Here is a 17719-nt window from a genome sequence, read left to right as displayed (position 1 = left end):
AGGCCCTGCGATCTACCTCTGAGAGAGTTGCTGTGGGGTGCACCACAAGGGAGGCTGCGTTTTTTAGCAGTGCAGACAGAAATGGAGTCTCTGTGTCCTGGAGGGCTCAGTGAAGAGCAGACTACAATTTCTCTGCTCTGGGTCATAGGTTTGGGTATGGTGATTTTTGCTTTGACTCTCGGAAGAGACAGAAGAGACTCGGAAAGCTACAAAAGCTCAAAAAACTGGTTTCCACTGAGCCCATCCCCCCCCTCCCCAAAAGGGGCAGGGCAACTCTGCCCAAGCAGGGTTGCATTAAACAGCACGGCAGGTCCCTCCCCCGGAGGAAGACAGGGTGGAAGAACAAGAGGACGACAACCCTAGGCTCCCTATAAAATGGGTGCATCTTGCTTTGGTTGTGGTTAATACTTTGGACTCTTTACATTCCCTCAACCACCCTTCAACAAAATGACTAAGAGGAGGCACCCCCAACAAAGAAAAGAATCAAAGACTATGGCCTCTGCCACAGACCTAATGGATATGGATATAAGCAAGATGTCAGAGACAGACTTCAGAGTAGCAATTATGAAGTTGATATCTAGGCTTGAGAAAAATATTAGTGACAATATAGAATCTTTAAAGGCAGAAATGAGATCTAATCAGGCTGAACTTAAAAATACATGAATGAGATGCAGTCTAAACTGGATACTCTGACAGCCACAGTAAATGAGGCTGAAGAATGAATTGATCAGCTAGAAGATGATAGAAAAGAAGGAAGCCAGGAGGCCTGGGATAAACTCCTGAAAGCTGAAGAGATCAGCCTGAGAGAGATTAATGACACCATGAAACGTTCCAATGTCAGAATTATTGGGATCCCTGAGGGAGTGGAGAGAGAGAGAGGACTAGATGATATATTTGAGCAAATCATAGCTGAGAACTTCCCTAATCTGGGGAATGAAACAAGCATTTGTGTCCATGAGGCAGAGAGGATCCTTCCCAAGATCAATGAGAGGGATCAACTCCCCAACATATAATAGTAAAACTCTCAAATCTTAGAACCAAGGAAGCAATCCTGAAAGGAGCTAGGGGGAAGAGATTTCTTACGTACAAAGGGAGGAACATCAGAATAACATCAGACCTGTCCATAGGGACCTGTCAAACCAGAAAGGGCTGGCAAGACATATTCAGGGTACTAAATGAGAATAACATGCAGCCAAGAATACTTTATCCAGGAAGGCTGTCATTCAGAATGGATGGAGAGACAAGGAGTTTCCAGCACAGGCAGAAACTGAAAGAATAAGTGACCACTAAGCTGGCCCTGCAAGAAATATTAAAGGGGGTTCTATAAAAGGAGAAAGACCCCAAGAGTGATATAGAACAGAAACTTACAGAGACAATCTATAGAAACAGGGACTTCACAGGCAATAGGATGGCACTAAAATCATATCTTTCAATAGTCACTCTCATCGTGAACAGCTTAAATGCTCCCATGAAACAGCACAGGGGTGCAGACTGGATAAAAAGACATGACCCATCCATATGCTGTCTACAAGAGACTCATTTTGAATCTAAAGATACATCCAGAGAAAAAGTGAGGGGATGGAGAACCATTTTTCATGCCAATGGACCTCAAAAGAAAGCCAGGGTAGCAATTCTCATATCAGACAAATTAGATTTTAAGCTAAAGACTGTATTAAGAGATCCAGAGGGACATTATATCATTCTTAAAGGGTATATCCAACAAGAAGATCTAACAATTGTAAATATCTATGCCCCGACATGGGAGCCGCCAACTACATAAGCCAACTGTTAACCAAAATAAAGAGACATATTGCTAATAATACATTAATTGTAGGAGACCTCAGTAGTCCACTCTCAGCAATAGACAGATCATCTAAACCGAAAATCAACAAAGAAACAAGAGCTTTGAATGACACATTGGACCAGATGGACTTCATAGATATATACAGAACATTCCACAATAAAGCAACAGAATATTCATTCTTCTCAAATGCACACGGAACTTTCCCCAGAATAGATGACATACTGCGTCACAAATCAGGTCTCAACGGATACCAAAAGATTGAGATTATGCCCTGCATATTTTCAGACCACAATGCTTTGAAACTGGAACTCAATCACAAGAAAAAATTTGGAAGGAATTCAAACACATGGAAGCTAAAGACCATCCTGCTAAAGAATGTGTGGGTCAACCAGGAAATTGAAGAAGAACTTAAACAACTCATGGAAACCAGTGAGAACAAAAACCCTACATCAGTCCAAAACCTATGAGATACTGCAAATGTGGTCCTAAGGGGGAAATAAATAGCCATCCAAGCCTCACTCAAAAATTTAGAAGAATCCCAAATGCACGAGCTAACTTTACACCTAAAGGAACTGGAGAAAGAACAGCAAATAAAAACTAAACCAAGCAGGAGAAGATAAATAATAAGGATTAGAGCAGAGATCAATGAAATAGAAACCGTAAAAACAGTAGAGCAGATCAATGAAACTAGAAGCTGGTTCTTTGAAAGGATTAAAAAGATTGATAAACCTCTGGCCAGACTTATCCAAAAGAAAAGAGAAAAGACCCAAATAAATAAAATTATGAATGAAAGGGGAGAGATCACAACTAACACCAAGGAAACAGAAACAATTATTAGAAATTATTATTAGCAACTATATGCCAATAAATTAAGCAACCTGGAAGAAATGGATGCCTTCCTGGAAACTTATAAACTACCAAGACAGAAACAGGAAGAGATTGACAACCTGTCTAGACCAATAACCAGTAACGAAATTGAAGCAATAATCAAAAACCTCCCAAAAAACAAGAGTCCAGAGCCAGATGGATTCCCAGGGGAATTCTACCAAACATTTAAAGAAGAAATACTACCTATTCTTCTGAAGCTGTTTCAAAATATAGAAACAGAAGGAAAACTTCCAAACTTGTTCTATGAGGCCAGCATTACCTTGATCCTAAAACCAGGCAAAGACCCCATCAAAAAGGAGAATTACAGACCAATATCCCTAATGAATATGGATGCCAAAATACTTAACAAGATCCTCACCAACAGGATCCAACAGTACATTAAAAGAATTATCCATCACGACCAGGTAGGATTTATTCCTGGGATGCAAGTGTGGTTCAACATTTGCAAATCAATCAATGTGATAGAACACATTAATAAAAGACAAGAACCATATGATCCTCTCAATTGATGCAGAAAAAGCATTTGACAAAATTCCTTTCCAGATTAAAACTCTTCAGAGTGCAGGTATAGAGGGAACATTCCTCAATTTCATAAAATCCATCTATGAAAAACCCACAGTGAATATCATTCTCAATGGGGAAAAGCTGAGAGCTTTTCCCTTAAGATCGGGAACACGACAGGGATGCCCACTCTCACCACTATTGTTCAACATAGTACTAGAAGTGCTAGCAACAGCAATCAGACAACAAAAAGAAATAAAAGTTACTGAAATTGGCAAAGAAGAAGTCAAACTCTCTCTCTTCGCAGATGAGATGATACTTTATGTGGAAAACACAAAAGACTCCACCCCCAAATTACTAGAACTCATACAGCAATGCAGTAATATGGTAGGATACAAAATCAATGCACAGAAATCAGTTGCTTTTCTATACACTAACAAGTAACTGTAGAAAGAGAAATTAGGGGATCGATTCCATTTACAATAACACCAAAAACCATAAGATACCTAGGAATAAACCTAACCAAGAGGTAAAGGATCTATACTCTAGGAACTACAGAACACTCATGAAAGAAATTGAAGGAGACACAAAAAGATGGAAAAACATCCCATGCTCATGGATTGGAAGAATAAACATTGTTAAAATGTCTATGCTGCGCAGGGCAATCTACACTTTCAACACCATCCCTATTAAAATACCAATGGCATTTTTCAAAGTGCTGGAACAAACAATCCTAAAATTTGTATGGAACCAGAAAAGACCCGAAATCGCCACGGAAATGTTGAAAAAGAAAAACAAAGCTGGGGGCATCATGTTGCCTGATTTCAAGCTATATTACAAAGCCGTGATCACCAAGACAGCATGATACTGGCACAAAAACAGACACATAGACCAATGGAACAGTATAGAGAGCCCAGATATGAACCCTCAACTCTATGGTCAACTAATCTTTGACAAAGCAGGAAAAAATATTAAATGGAAAAAAGACAGTCTCTTCAATAAATGGTGCTGGGAAAATTGGACAGTTATATACAGAAGAATGAAACTCAACCATTCTCTTACACCATACACAGAGATAAACTCAAAATGGATGAAAGACCTCAATGTGAGACAGGAATTCAGCAAAATCCTAGAGGAGAACATAGGCAGTAACCTCTTCAACATTGGCCACAGCAACTTCTTTCAAGACATGTCTCCAAAGGCTAGTGAAGCAAAAGCAAAAATGAACCTTTGGGACTTCATCAAGATAAAAAGCTTCTGCACAGCAAAGAAAACAGTCAACAAAACTAAGAGGCAACCCACGGAATGGGAGAAGATTTTTGCAAATGACACTACAGACAAAGGGCTAATGTCCACGATCTATAAAGAACTTCTCAAACTCAACACCCAAAAAACAAATAATCAAGTAAAAAACTGGGCAGAAGACATGAACAGACACTTCTCAAAACAAGACATACAAATGGGTAATAGACACATAAAAAAATGTTCATCATCATTAGCCATCAGGGAAATTCAAATCAAAACCTCAATGAGATACCACCTCACACCAGTCAGAATGGCTAAAATTAACAAGTCAGGAAATGACAGATGTTGGTGGGGATGTGGAGAAAGGGGAACCCTCCTACACTGTTGGTGGGAATGGAAGTTGGTGCAGCCACTCTGGAAAACAGTATGGAGGTTCCTCAAACAGTTGAAAATAGAGCCACCATACGATCCAGCAATTGCACTACTGGGTATTTACCACAAAGATACAAATGTAGGGATTCGAAGGGGTACGTGCACCCCCATATTCATAGCAGCAATGTCCACGATAGCCAAACTGCAGAAGGAGCCAAGAGGCCCCGAGAGGCCCTGAATGGATAAAGATGTGGTTCATATATACAATGGAATATTACTCAGCCATCAGAAAGGATGAATACCCACCATTTGCATTGACATGGTGCACTGGAGGAGATTATGCTAAGTGAAATAAGTCAAGCAGAGAAAGACAATTATCATATGGTTTCACTTATTTGTGGAACATAAGGAATAGCAGGGAGGACATTAGGAGAAGGAAGGGAAAACTGAAGGAGGGACAGTCATAGGGGGAGACGAACCATGAGAGACTATGGGCTCTGGGAAACAAACTGAGGGTTCCAGAGGGGAGGGTGTTGGGAGGATAGGGTAGCCCGGTGATGGGTATTAAGGAAGTCACATGTTGAAATTAACACTGGGTGTTATATGCAAATAATGAATCATGGAACACTACATCAAAAAGTAATGATGTACTGTATGGTGACTAACATAATAAAAAAATAAGCTTAATACTCTGAAAGAAAGCAAGAAAGGAGAAATTGATGGGAAATATAAAAAAGCAGAACAAAGCAAAAGCACCAATAAGGCATTAGAAATATTCCAAGGTTTTAATTAACATAAATGTAAATGGCTTAAATTCAATTAGTAGTCAAATTCCAAGACTCAATAAAAATAAAACAAGATGATGCAGGTGTAGAGTGCTTACAAAAGCCATATCTATACATAAAAAGATGCTAAGACACAAAACTGATATAACTATATTAGTGTCGGACCTACTAAATTTGAGACAAAAAGCATCACTTATGATAAAGATCCATAAATAATAATAAAAACCTCAATTTTACACCCGAAACTAATATTACACTGCATGTTAACTAACTGAAATTTAAATAAAAAAATTAAAAAGCCCTCAATTCACCATGATAGTCCTGGATGGGCCGAGTAACCCAGACCAAGAAATAAAAAGTAAAAATGGACAGAACTACATGGAGTTGATAACTAATCATTCCCAATGATTTTTAGAACAGAGTAAATAAACGTATATAGGATATTTGAACTACACAATTCAACATCTTGATTGAATGGAAATATTTAGAACATGGCACCACCAAATAATATTTATTATTTTTAACCACACAGAACATGTACAAAATTGATCATGTGTGCTAAGCCAATAAGGCAATTTTGCAGATATTTCAAAAATCTGGTATCATAAAGGCCATGCTGTCAGTCCACAAAGCAATTAAATTGGAAATCAATAACAAAAAGGAAACTAGAAATCCAATATACTTGAAATTTTAAAACTAATCTATAAATACAAAATAACAAAATTGGAATTTAGATATGATTTTTTAAAAATGAAAATATTGCACATTAAGTTTTACAGTACATTTCAAAATCTCTTACATATCACCAGTTAAGTGCCACACACTATTCTAAGCAATTTATAAATATTAACTTATTGAATTGCCATAGGAATCGTATGAATGATGTACTATTACTGTTTATGTAACAGCACTCAAACGAATCTTAAAGGAGTTAACACACTCCTTGCTTACTGACCTAAGGTTCTTGATCTGTAACAGAACTAATTTACTTCCTTTGAGATCTGCAGACCACTGGCCTTGGGGAATGAAGGACCAGAACATTCCCAGACCACAGAGGCCAGATACCTTTGTGAAGCCACCTGGACTCTGATTAGTCCAACAATCTTTTAGAAAAATGTTTTTCTTTTTAAGGTCACACTATGAATTTACTGACCTCCCTTTGTGCATCTGTAGACTTTGCCTTCCTTTGCAGAACAAACAGAGTAGTCTTCTACAACCCCTGGGTACCAAGGAACCAGACCTTCTTGCACAACCCCCACCCTGGACACAAAAGAACTAGAACTTCTTGCACAACTTCTGAGCTCCGAGATAACTTTAGCTGATATCATTGAGTCTGCAGGTAATAAAAAAATGTCACAGACTACTGTACTCCCTTAACTGATTAAACCCCTTTAAAAATCTTGTGGCCAGGCAGAAACCTCAGACAAGAGTCTGCCTCTCTCCAGATTTCAGTCCTCCTGAATAAAGTTCAAATTCCTTTCCAATCAAAACTCATCTCTTGATTGGCCTTTCCAGAGATGGGCAGTGAATTTGGGTTAGGTAATATTCTCATTTTATAGTTGGAAAAGCCAAAGAACAGAGAAATTAAATAACTTGGCCAGACATAAATTTTAATGTTGGAGTGTGGATTCAATTTAAGTAGTCTTGCCAGAATATATGTTCCTACCTGTTATGCCATACTGCCTTCTGATAATCTGATCCATGTGGATAGGATATATGATTACTTGATGCCAAGAAATTTGAAAATTTAGATGAATAAATTTACAAGAAAAGTGTAACTTGTGAAAACAAACTCAAAAAGAAACAGAAAATACATAGTTTCAAATCTAACTGAATCTGTAGTTTTAAATTTTTTCTCACTAAGAGATCTGGGACCAGGTTAAATATTTTGCTGGTGATTTGTACCAAACATTCAAGGAATATTTAGCACCATACTAGGCATGAAGCAGGAGCTCAATAAATGTTAGTAGAAAAAGTGAATTAAGAGATTGCATAACTTACTCAATAGCTGTTACTGATGTTTACCTGATTCACAGAAGTAACTTGGTCTCTTGTTTGATCTTTCCTTCCAATCAGCATTTATCTCCTTCTACATAATCCAAACAACAAAACAAACATCCTCAAAGGATTTTTTTCCTCCAAGATTTGAACATCAACTATTACTTATATATTTAAAATACAAAAAATTAAGATTTTGAGAGCTTCTCTTAAATGTCAGCTTTTAAGAAATGCACACATTTTGTGATGTTTATGTTAAATCTATTTACAGAATTTAAAAGTTCACAGTTGTATCATGGGAGGTCCACAAGACCGCCCACACATTTGGTGATTTGCTAAGGTTCATGGGACTCAGAATATAGTTGTACTCGCATCTAAGATTTATTACAGTAAAAGGATACACTGTAGGATAAAGAAGGGGAAAAGACACAGGCTGAGTCTGGAAAAATCCATGCATAGTTTTTCTTATGCTCTCTCCTCCTGTGAGAGGACACACTTAAGCATGCTCTCTTCTCCAGCAAGTAAAAAAAAAAAAAAAAAAAAAAAAAAATGCAGTAACATGTACAGTGTTTCTGCCCAGAGAAACCCATTAGAAACTCAGCACTCAAAGTCTTTATTGAAGGCTGGTCATAAGGATGCCCTCTGCCTTAGTACATATCAAAATTCTAACCTCCTAATAAGAAGTCAGATGTTCAGCAAAAATCACATTATTTGCTATTAATATAGTGCACCATCCATTCAGCTCAGGAAAGTTCCCTATCACTTAGGGACTGTTAGAAGAGCTAACTTCCCCAACGCTAGCCAAAGGGCAACCTTGACAACAGTCTCAAGCCTGCTATGTTAACCCTTTCCTACACAGTAGTATTCACTGGCATCCTAAAATTAACTATCTGTGGAATGCACTGTTTAGTAAGTAAGCTAATCAACTCAGTGGGACAAAAGAATAGCTGTGTTTTTTAACAAAGCTACAATAGGAGAAAAGTTCAAGTAGAGCTGGAGCAGAGAACAGATTCTCTGAATACAGAGGGATGTGGTTCTCTAGACTTGTTCAAGAACTCAGTATGTTCAGCGAGGTAAATCCAGTGAAATAAGTAGGCTTTTTTTTTGCCCCCCAGGTCTGAGAGCTGAACACAGGCCCCTAGAAATACATTTTCTGACAGTGGTAGGCTGTGCACATGTTGGAAGCAGAGTGTACTACTTAGTATAATAAAATGGCCATGCTATTTCTCATAATAAATTAGGAATTTGTGGACATTTGATACTCATTTGAGATCAAGATAGGTGGCAAATTTAATAATACACACATTAACCAAAAGAAGTCAGTAATAAAACTTAGGTACTGTTTTTACAGGAGTTTTTTGTTTGTTTTTTAGTAAAGGACATAGCTTTTGCAATCTGTTGGGCAATATGAGGATTTAAATATTGAAGTTGGTAAGAAATTTTTTTTGACTCTTAGCATACATAAAATGGGAAATGACATAGTAGAACACTGAACTGTAAAATGTTTATAATAAAACTGCACTACGCAGTCTGTCAATTATTATGTATTAGAAGAAACAGAAAATGATGCCACTTCCTCCCCTAATCAAGTAGAATTCATTTGGAAAGAACTTAATAAATTACCATTTTCAAATCATGTTAACTCTTTAGCACAGTTGAACAGTTAACACTGTGTTACTAATGGAATGGATGATGTGGTTTTGACTCCTATCTATAATAAGTAGGCAACTCACAGGAAAAAAAAAATCTAATTTATATCAGAAGACATACCCTGAATCTTTGCTGGTAACTTTCCAATAGCAGAAAGCTGATGGCTGGTCAAGAGCCAAGAGGACAGATAGCATGACTGTCTCTGAACAGTCCATCAGTACTAGTCAAAGCCCAATCAAAGGCCAAATTAATACTTCCTCTGAAGGCTACAGGTATGTACTGTGAACTACAGTGTTGTAGCCTATATTTAGAAAGATTATCCTAGGACTATTAAAATTTTATTATGATATGACTAATTTCAGGGAGTGAAGCAGTTTGGAATGGTCACTTCATGAATGAAAATTTTTATACCAATGCTGATCATAAGATTGTATCTCATTTATTCTACTTGCAGTTGGAGCAAAAGAAATATTATATACCTCATCTTTTGAAGGATCCAAATAAGACTGTGAAGATCTTGGACAATTTCTTGTGGGTGAAGTTTGAGGTGAAATAACTGAATTTTGAACTGAGATGTTTACAGCTCCTAGAGAAAGAAGAGATAATTTTACATATGAGAAGATCATATTTCTGGAGAAGGGTGAATGCTAATGAATATATTTGATCCAATGCTCTCTCTGCTGAGCTGCCACAATCACTGAATTACCACAATTAGGGATATATTTGAGTTAAGGAAGTATCTCCAAGAATAACATGACCTTTGTAAATGTTCACTGGCTACAAATTTCCAGTGGTTTTCACCACTGCCTTTGGAGACAAGTCTGAAATCCTTAACCTCTAATCCTAATTTATTTAATATTATGCCAGCTTAATTCCTATAATTAAACACAGACCATTGCCAGAATTGTTTTCATTTCATTCAGTCTGCAATGGAAGACCAACTCACTTCTTGGATAGGGGAATAACCAAAGCTGTGTTTTAGGAAGAATGCTTTCACAGTAAAATTTATGGTGGATTAAAAAGAGGAGGAAGAGAATGCAGGAAGATTACTGAAATAGTCAAGGATGAAGGAAACAAGGGTTGACGCTGTGGGAATGAAAAAATAGGAAAGGGCAAAAGAAATTGAGGTAGATTAGACAGAAAGTGGCAACTTCGGGACACAAATACAAAAAAGAAGAGTCAAAGATAACTCACATTTTGTGTCTGGATGAAAACAAGAAAGATCAGGAAGATGATGAGTTTGATATTCTATTGAACTTGAGGTGATCATTGGCCACTGGATGTAGGTGTCCAATATTTTCTGTATATATATGTAGGCTATGCATGGAAGTATTTTTAGTGACTTCCAGAAATCTAACAAGGCACAGAAAAATTTAGCTAATGTGTAGTCCACTGAAGGGGAGATGGGAAATATGATGTATTATCTATGGAAGAACTGATGGCAGTGGAGTATGGGGATCGTCCTGGAGACAGTTCTCTGTACTGTACCTTACTGAATCCCAGTTTATCAGTAATGTGCTGTAGCACTATAAACAGCCACAGCAGGGACCCTAACTTTTCCACACTTCGTAAAATTCAAAAGTCATACTCATCAAGCAATCACTGAAATATATGAGCCAATTATAATATCTATATTCATAAACAATTTTATACCATACTTTACTTTCCAAAATAACTGGTTTTTATAATCAAGTAAAACAACTTCAAAAACTATATGATAAAACTATGATTATGAATTTAACAAAATAACAAGTTTGACTGTTTTTCACTTTCTTACCTCTATCATCAAAAGCACTTGATTTTCTAGTTACTCCATCTTTCTATATGGTACATTAAGGAGAAAAACATTCATTAGCAACTGTACTTCTAAAAGAAATTTTGCCTCTATCAGTCAACGAAATGTATAAAAACTTTCCCCCATTTATCCCCTAACTTTCCCATGAAAATTGTCTCAGGGAAAATATATATTAACAACCTTCTAGGATATCTTCTATAGGGATCTCAAATTTAATTAGTTTAAAATTGAGTTCAGTATGTAGCAATGTACCGTTGTTCCTTTTCTACTATTCCATATTTTGTTTAAAGGCATAGTAATCCATTCAATGGTTGGTTCTAAAAGTTTAGAGTCATTCAGTCTGTTTAAGGGAAATAAATATAACCCATTCCAATCCAGCTTACAGCTAGGCAAACACATTTCTCAAAATTTTGATCAAAATTTTATTTTGATTTTGAGAACATCATTTCATTGTGGTATCATTTTTCTGTGTCTGTCTGTCCCATCAGGCAATGGGTCCTCAAGGGGAGTGATTATGTTTTATTCATCTTTTTATCTTATGTGTCCCAATTTCCTCATTTCCCTTCCTTCTGGTTCCGCACAGGGCTTGGCCAACAATAGATGTTCAATAAATTTTAGCTATTATTATTGCAATTGATAAATGTTTGGATTAGTTTCTGCTAAATTACATAGTGACTCAATACTCTGAAGGAAAGATCTGGCCTCATGAATAGACCCTAATATTCGTAGCCAATCAGTATTATGCTAGTGAAGGAGATAGGATATAGAAGTCAAAAATTAACTAGATAAAAAAATCACCATTCAAAAGTTTGAAGACCGAATTTTATACCTTTTGTTCAGTACCATTAACTTGCACTTCTGACTGGCCAGCTGAAGTTGTTGGTTTTTTGACAACAGTCTTTGAACTACTTAAAGATTGATAAATAACATTTGCTGCAGGTCCTAAAAGTAAATGAGAGAGGAACACCATAGTTGTTTTATTTTTAACAACCTATTGAAGGGTAATTGAAATACAACAAACTATACTTATTTAAATTGAATATATTTTTTTCAATTTTAAAATATGTCTACAACTCTGAAGCTACCACTGCAATCAAAATAACTTTTCCAATACCATTAAATTTTTTTTCATCCCCTGAGAAGTGTTTTATTATATGGATACACCACAGTTTTTTATCTACTTACTTACTGTTGGAATTGTTTCCATTTTGGCCTCTCACAAATAAACCTTTATGAGCTTTCATGGACAAGTCACTGTGTGGACATGAGTTTTCATTTCTAATGGGTAAATACCTAGTAGTGGAATGACTGGATCATATGGTAGGTATAGGTTTAACTTTTAAGAAACACCACACTGTTTTCCAAAATGGCTATACCTTTTACATACCATTCAGCAGTGCATCAGAGTTTCAATTCTTTCAATCCTTGTCCACATTTAGTAAGCAGAAGAAAGAAAATAGTAAAGATCAAAGTGAAAATCAAAGAAATAGAAAAAAGAAAGAAAATAATCAACCTAATAGCTGATTATTTGAAAACTTCAATAAAAGTGATAAGCCAGACTGACCAGGAAAAAGAGAAGACACAAATTTTCAGCATCAGGAAAATTAGAGATAATAGCATGATGAAAGTCTATAGATAATACTAAAAATAATAACAAAGGAATATTATGAAAAATGGATGGCAGTTAAGTTTAAAATCTTATATACAAATGACAAATTCCTTGAAAAACACAAACTAATCTCATTCATGAATAGCTGATATGAAGAACTACATATCTATTAAAGAAATTGAATATGTTAAAAACATGTCCAGAAAGAAAGCTCCAGGCTCAAATGACTTCATTTCTGAATTATATCTGATATTTAAGGAAGAAATCACACAAATTCCATACAAAGTCTTCCAGAAAATTGAAGAGGAATGAACTTCTCTCTCAACTCATACTTTGAGATTAAGATCCCTTTGATACCAAAATCATTAAAAGACATTACAAGAAAAGAAAACCTCCATCAACATCCCCCCACTAACAAAGATACAAAAATTATAAATAAAATAAATTGAATCCAACAATATAAGATAAAGATAATGCATAATGAATGAGTAAGGTTAATCCCTAGAATGCAGGACTGGTTTAACATTTAACATTAAAAATAAGTCAAAGTGATTCACAACATTAAAAGAAAAAAGAAAATTTAGATGATTATCTGAAAGATGCAGGGGAAAATATGATAAAGTTCAATATCCATTCATGATAAAACCTCTTTGTGGACTAAGAATATGAGGATGTGTCCTTCCTCTGATAAAAGCTATCTTCAAATCTCTAGAGCTGATACTCTAATTTATATTGATCACTTTCCCTTAAGTTTTTGGAACAAGATTAAGATGTACACAATCACCATTTTATTCAACACTATCCTGGAGGTGCTAGCCAGCAAGAAAAAGGAAATGAAAAGTGAGTCCAAGTAAATCCCAGCAGACTATGTTGTAGAAACTAGAAAGCTCATTCTAAAATTTATATGGAGATATAAAGGCCCTGTGATAAGCAAGTCAGCCTAGAAGAACCACGAATGTTAGAGAACTCAAACTGCCAAATTTCAAGACTTATTATAAAGCTACAGTAATTAAGAGAACATTGTATTCACATAAAAACAAATAGATAAATAAAACAGGAGACTTTCCACAAATAGGTCTGTCTGTATATCTATCATCTATATATGTTCACTTTATCTTTGCAAAAATTCCAGTAAAACTCAATGATGCTGAAGCAACTGATTGTGTACAAGATAAGCTTGAACAAGCCTGTCTTCCCAGACAACAAGGAAGCTATCAAAAATCATTAGGGTTATGTCACAAAGGACTCAAGAATTATCCTAAAAGGAGATTCCACTGGCCAAAGCTATCAAAATTTCAGCATTAATAAACATGGTAACAGAACTGTATTGAAGCACATTGAATTTATTTAAATCTATAGATTCATAATGACACAAAACAAAACTAGTTGCTTACTGTTGGAGGATGCTACTGAAACAATTTACTATTTTGAAAACTGATAAATAATGGTAAAATATTAAGCATCAGTCTGCTTTTCAGAAGTATCCTGTACCACACTGTAACCAAACAGTAGTTAAGAGGAAGTTTATTTTATACAAGTATTACAGTTAATCTATGAAGAAGGAATGATAGAATTAAAATATCCCAACTTTGCAACCTGTAATTAATTCATGGATCTAGGCCTTGAACATAAATGGCTGCTAACATTACAAATAGAAAGAAAAGGAGATATTATATTCCACCTGAGGGAAGGACAAACAACCATCTATGAATCAGTCTTGTTAGAGAAACTGAACCTGCAAAATGACAGCGTAAGAAGACCCTGACCTCACCTCCTCCTTTGGACACACTAAATCTCCAGCTACATCTACAACAACTCTCTCTGAAAAGGAGAGATAAAAAGGCCACATCTGGTTGAGAGGAGAGGCAGAGGCATGGTCTAACTGAAAACCCCACCCCCAGTGCAGCAACCCACCAGTTAGAGGGATTTCACAAATATGGAGCACATCCCTGAGTTTGATCCCCCTAACCCTTGGGACCTGCACTGGAAAGATGAGCCCCCAAACATTTGGCTTTAAAAATCAACATGGCTTATGTCTAGGAGATTCAAAGGGCATTGGGAAACTGAAACTCTGTTCCTACAGGGCTTGTGCACAGACTACTTATCCTGAGACCCAGCACAAAAGCAGCAGGCTGAAAAGCACTTAGACCATACATGAAGGAGATCCACTGGCTATTCTTAAAGCATCTGCTGGATGGGCAGAGGTTTGTTCCAACTCTCTCCAGGGAAAGAGGTGCTGGTTGGTGCCATTTTTACACTCTCTTACCTTGCTAAGTGCTGGCGATGCCAGATGCCAGTTTTTACTCTCTTTACCCTGTTAGCGCTGCTCCTGGGGCCCTGCCCCACTAAAGCCAGTGGGTGGGCTTGCCTGCCCCAACACCCCCCTGTGGCCCTGCCAAAGCTAGCCAGTACACATAGTTCACAGGAGATACCCTTTGAATGCCTGTCTCTGGTGGCCAAGGGGCCCTGCATTTTGGGGCCCCAGGGGACTGAAGCAATCAGAGAGACAGTTCTTGGCAGGATGCTGCACAGACAACGGGTGAAACACACCCCCAGTCTTCTTTTGACCACTCCCTTAAGACTGGGAGAGAGAGATGTTTTGCCTCATACATAGAAGCAAAGAATCCAGCAAAATTAGGAAATGGAGGAATGTGTTCCAAATTAAAGAACAAGAAAAGCCCCCAAAGAAAACTTTAATAAACAAAAGATAAGTAGTTTGCCTGATAGTTTAAAATAACAGTCATAAAGATGCTCATGGATCTTGAGAGAAGAATTGATGAACACAGAGAGATCAACAAAGAGAGAGAAAATACAAGAAAATGCCAAACGTAAGTCATAGGGCTGAAGAATACAATAACTGAAATGAAAAAGACACTAGAGGGGTTCAACCACAGACTGGACGAAACAGAAGGAAGGGCTAGTGATCTGGAATACAAGGCAGTGGAACTCACCCAAACAGAGCAGCAAAAAGAAAAAAAAAAGTCAAAAAAATAGGTTAAAGGACCTATAGGTAGCTTAAGGGACCTACCAGGATGCCAGTTAGGCAAAAAAAGAGAAACAACAGGAATCCAAATTGGAAAGGAAGAAGTAAAACTGTCACTATTTGTGAATGACACGATTTTATATATTTGCAAAGGTATTATGCAAAGTGAAACAAATCAGAGAAAGACAAATACCATGGAATTTCACTTATATGTGGAATCTAAAAAATAAAACAGATAAAGGAAACCAAACTCATAGACGCAAAGAGCCGATTGGTGGTTGACAGACGGGGCAGGGTTGGGGTGAGGAACAGGAGAAGTGGATCAGGATGTACAAATGTCCAGTCACAAGATAGGCACGTCATGGGAATGTAATATACAGCACAGGGACTACAGTCAACAGTATTGTATTGCATATTATGTAACATTATACTGTGACAGGGAAACTAGACTTATTGTGGGATCATTTTGCAGTGTATACAAATATCAAACCATTATGTTGTATACCTGAAACTAAGATAATGTTCCATGTCAGTTATACCTCAATAAAAAACAAAAACAAAAACAAAAACAAAAAACCCTGAAAGTGTACAGATCTAACTAATACTTTACAGGAAATACAGAAGAAATGATATACATTATTTACATACAGATACAATCAGCAAAAGTCCAGTCTGTGAGGAACTCAACAGGACAAGCAACTCAGTTTCTTCAACAAATAAGCAATTAATTAAAGGAGGCAGGGAGGGAGGGAGGGAGGGAGAAAGGTATATGGAAGAAGAACCTATTAGATTAAGATTCGGGAGACATAACAAATTATTGTAATGCGTGTCAATATAGATTCAAACTAACATCAAAATATTTTTGTGACATTTATGAGATCATTGGAAAGTTGAATAGGGATTTATTTTATTACATTAAAGGATTATTTGTGCCATGTAATAATGGTATGGTTGGTACACATTTAAAAAATCCTTATCTTTTAGGTACCTATTTTCATATTAATGGGATGCGCTTTGGAACAACAAGGCAGCAGAGAGAGGTTGAGGGCATAGACAAAGCAAAATTATTCATGAGTTGTTGTTGAAGTTGAATGATAAGCACATTAAGGGTACTTCTGGTTTTTACTTATTTTTGAAATGTTTAATAAGAAAAGCTAAAAAAACCATTAACAAAACTGGAAATATTTGCTGTAAATAAACAAAAAATTAACATCAGTCATATTGAATTCAGAACTTCTGTCATCAAAAGCTAGAAGGAAAGAATAGAAAAAAATTACAAATTAAAAGAAGTTATTTATACTATATATATATATATGTATATAATAGATGTCTAGGATGGCTTTAAATATCTTTCAAATCCACAAGAAAAAGAAAACCCAGTAGGAAAATGGACAAGAGATTTGAAAAGATAACTTCTCAGAAGAGGAAACATGACCCAGAAATCCCATATCTAGGCATATAACCCCGAGAGAATCTCCTCTCTGTGAGTACCATGAGATTTTATATATATATATATATATGAATGTTCAGTGCGATATTGTTCAAATAACAAATACTTCCCTCAGCAGAAAAACAAATGTATAAATTGTGTTATATTCACACAATGGGATGAGATCAGTAGTGAAATGAAATAAAATGTCAGGCAGCACAGAGATAAAACTTCTAAAATATAATGCTGAGTGTAAAAAACAAGTCACATAAGACTGGATACAACAGTATATAAGTTACATTAAAATATTTTAATGGTATCTATGTCTATATGTGTATATGTAGTTTAAGGGTATACACTCATGTAGTAAATATATTTTAAAATAATGGTTACGACAGTCACCAGATTTGAACAGTATTTCTTTCTGTGGGAGAAGGAAATCTGCTTTAAAGAAATTTGGCAAAAGATATAAACTTACAGCTTAAGGAAATTCAGTGAACCTTAAAACAGAAAAAAAAAGGAAGAAAGAAAGAAAGAAATCCACACCAAGACATATCAAAATCAGGCTGCTAAAAACTATTTCCCACCCCCAAAAATCTTAACAACCAGAGAAAAATGTCACCTTACTTATAGAGGATCAACAATTCAAATATGGCTCAT

At 36.2% G+C, this 17719-nt stretch overlaps 1 protein-coding gene across 6 annotated transcripts in view; it reads right to left on the bottom strand.

The window, feature by feature from the left end:
* FSIP2 (fibrous sheath interacting protein 2) overlaps window positions 1-17719 on the bottom strand; it is a 103811-nt gene that overhangs the window by 62335 nt on the left and 23757 nt on the right. For all 6 annotated transcript variants that reach the window (XR_003519251.2, XM_027590452.2, XM_027590453.2 and 3 more), the window contains 4 exons: window positions 11868-11980; window positions 11021-11063; window positions 9723-9829; window positions 7621-7684 (listed from right to left, as the gene is read on the bottom strand). Coding sequence is in view for 5 of the 6 variants with exons in the window: in XM_027590452.2 (XP_027446253.2) it covers window positions 7621-7684; window positions 9723-9829; window positions 11021-11063; window positions 11868-11980 (327 nt within the window). In the remaining variant the exon portion in view is untranslated. The remainder of the gene's footprint in view (window positions 1-7620; window positions 7685-9722; window positions 9830-11020; window positions 11064-11867; window positions 11981-17719) is intronic.

Source organism: Zalophus californianus, chromosome 3 (genome assembly GCF_009762305.2).
Source record: "Zalophus californianus isolate mZalCal1 chromosome 3, mZalCal1.pri.v2, whole genome shotgun sequence".
Classification (NCBI taxonomy): domain Eukaryota; kingdom Metazoa; phylum Chordata; class Mammalia; order Carnivora; family Otariidae; genus Zalophus; species Zalophus californianus.
The sequence above is the reverse complement of the archived record's forward strand: the minus strand, read 5'-3'. Positions and strand labels throughout refer to the sequence as shown.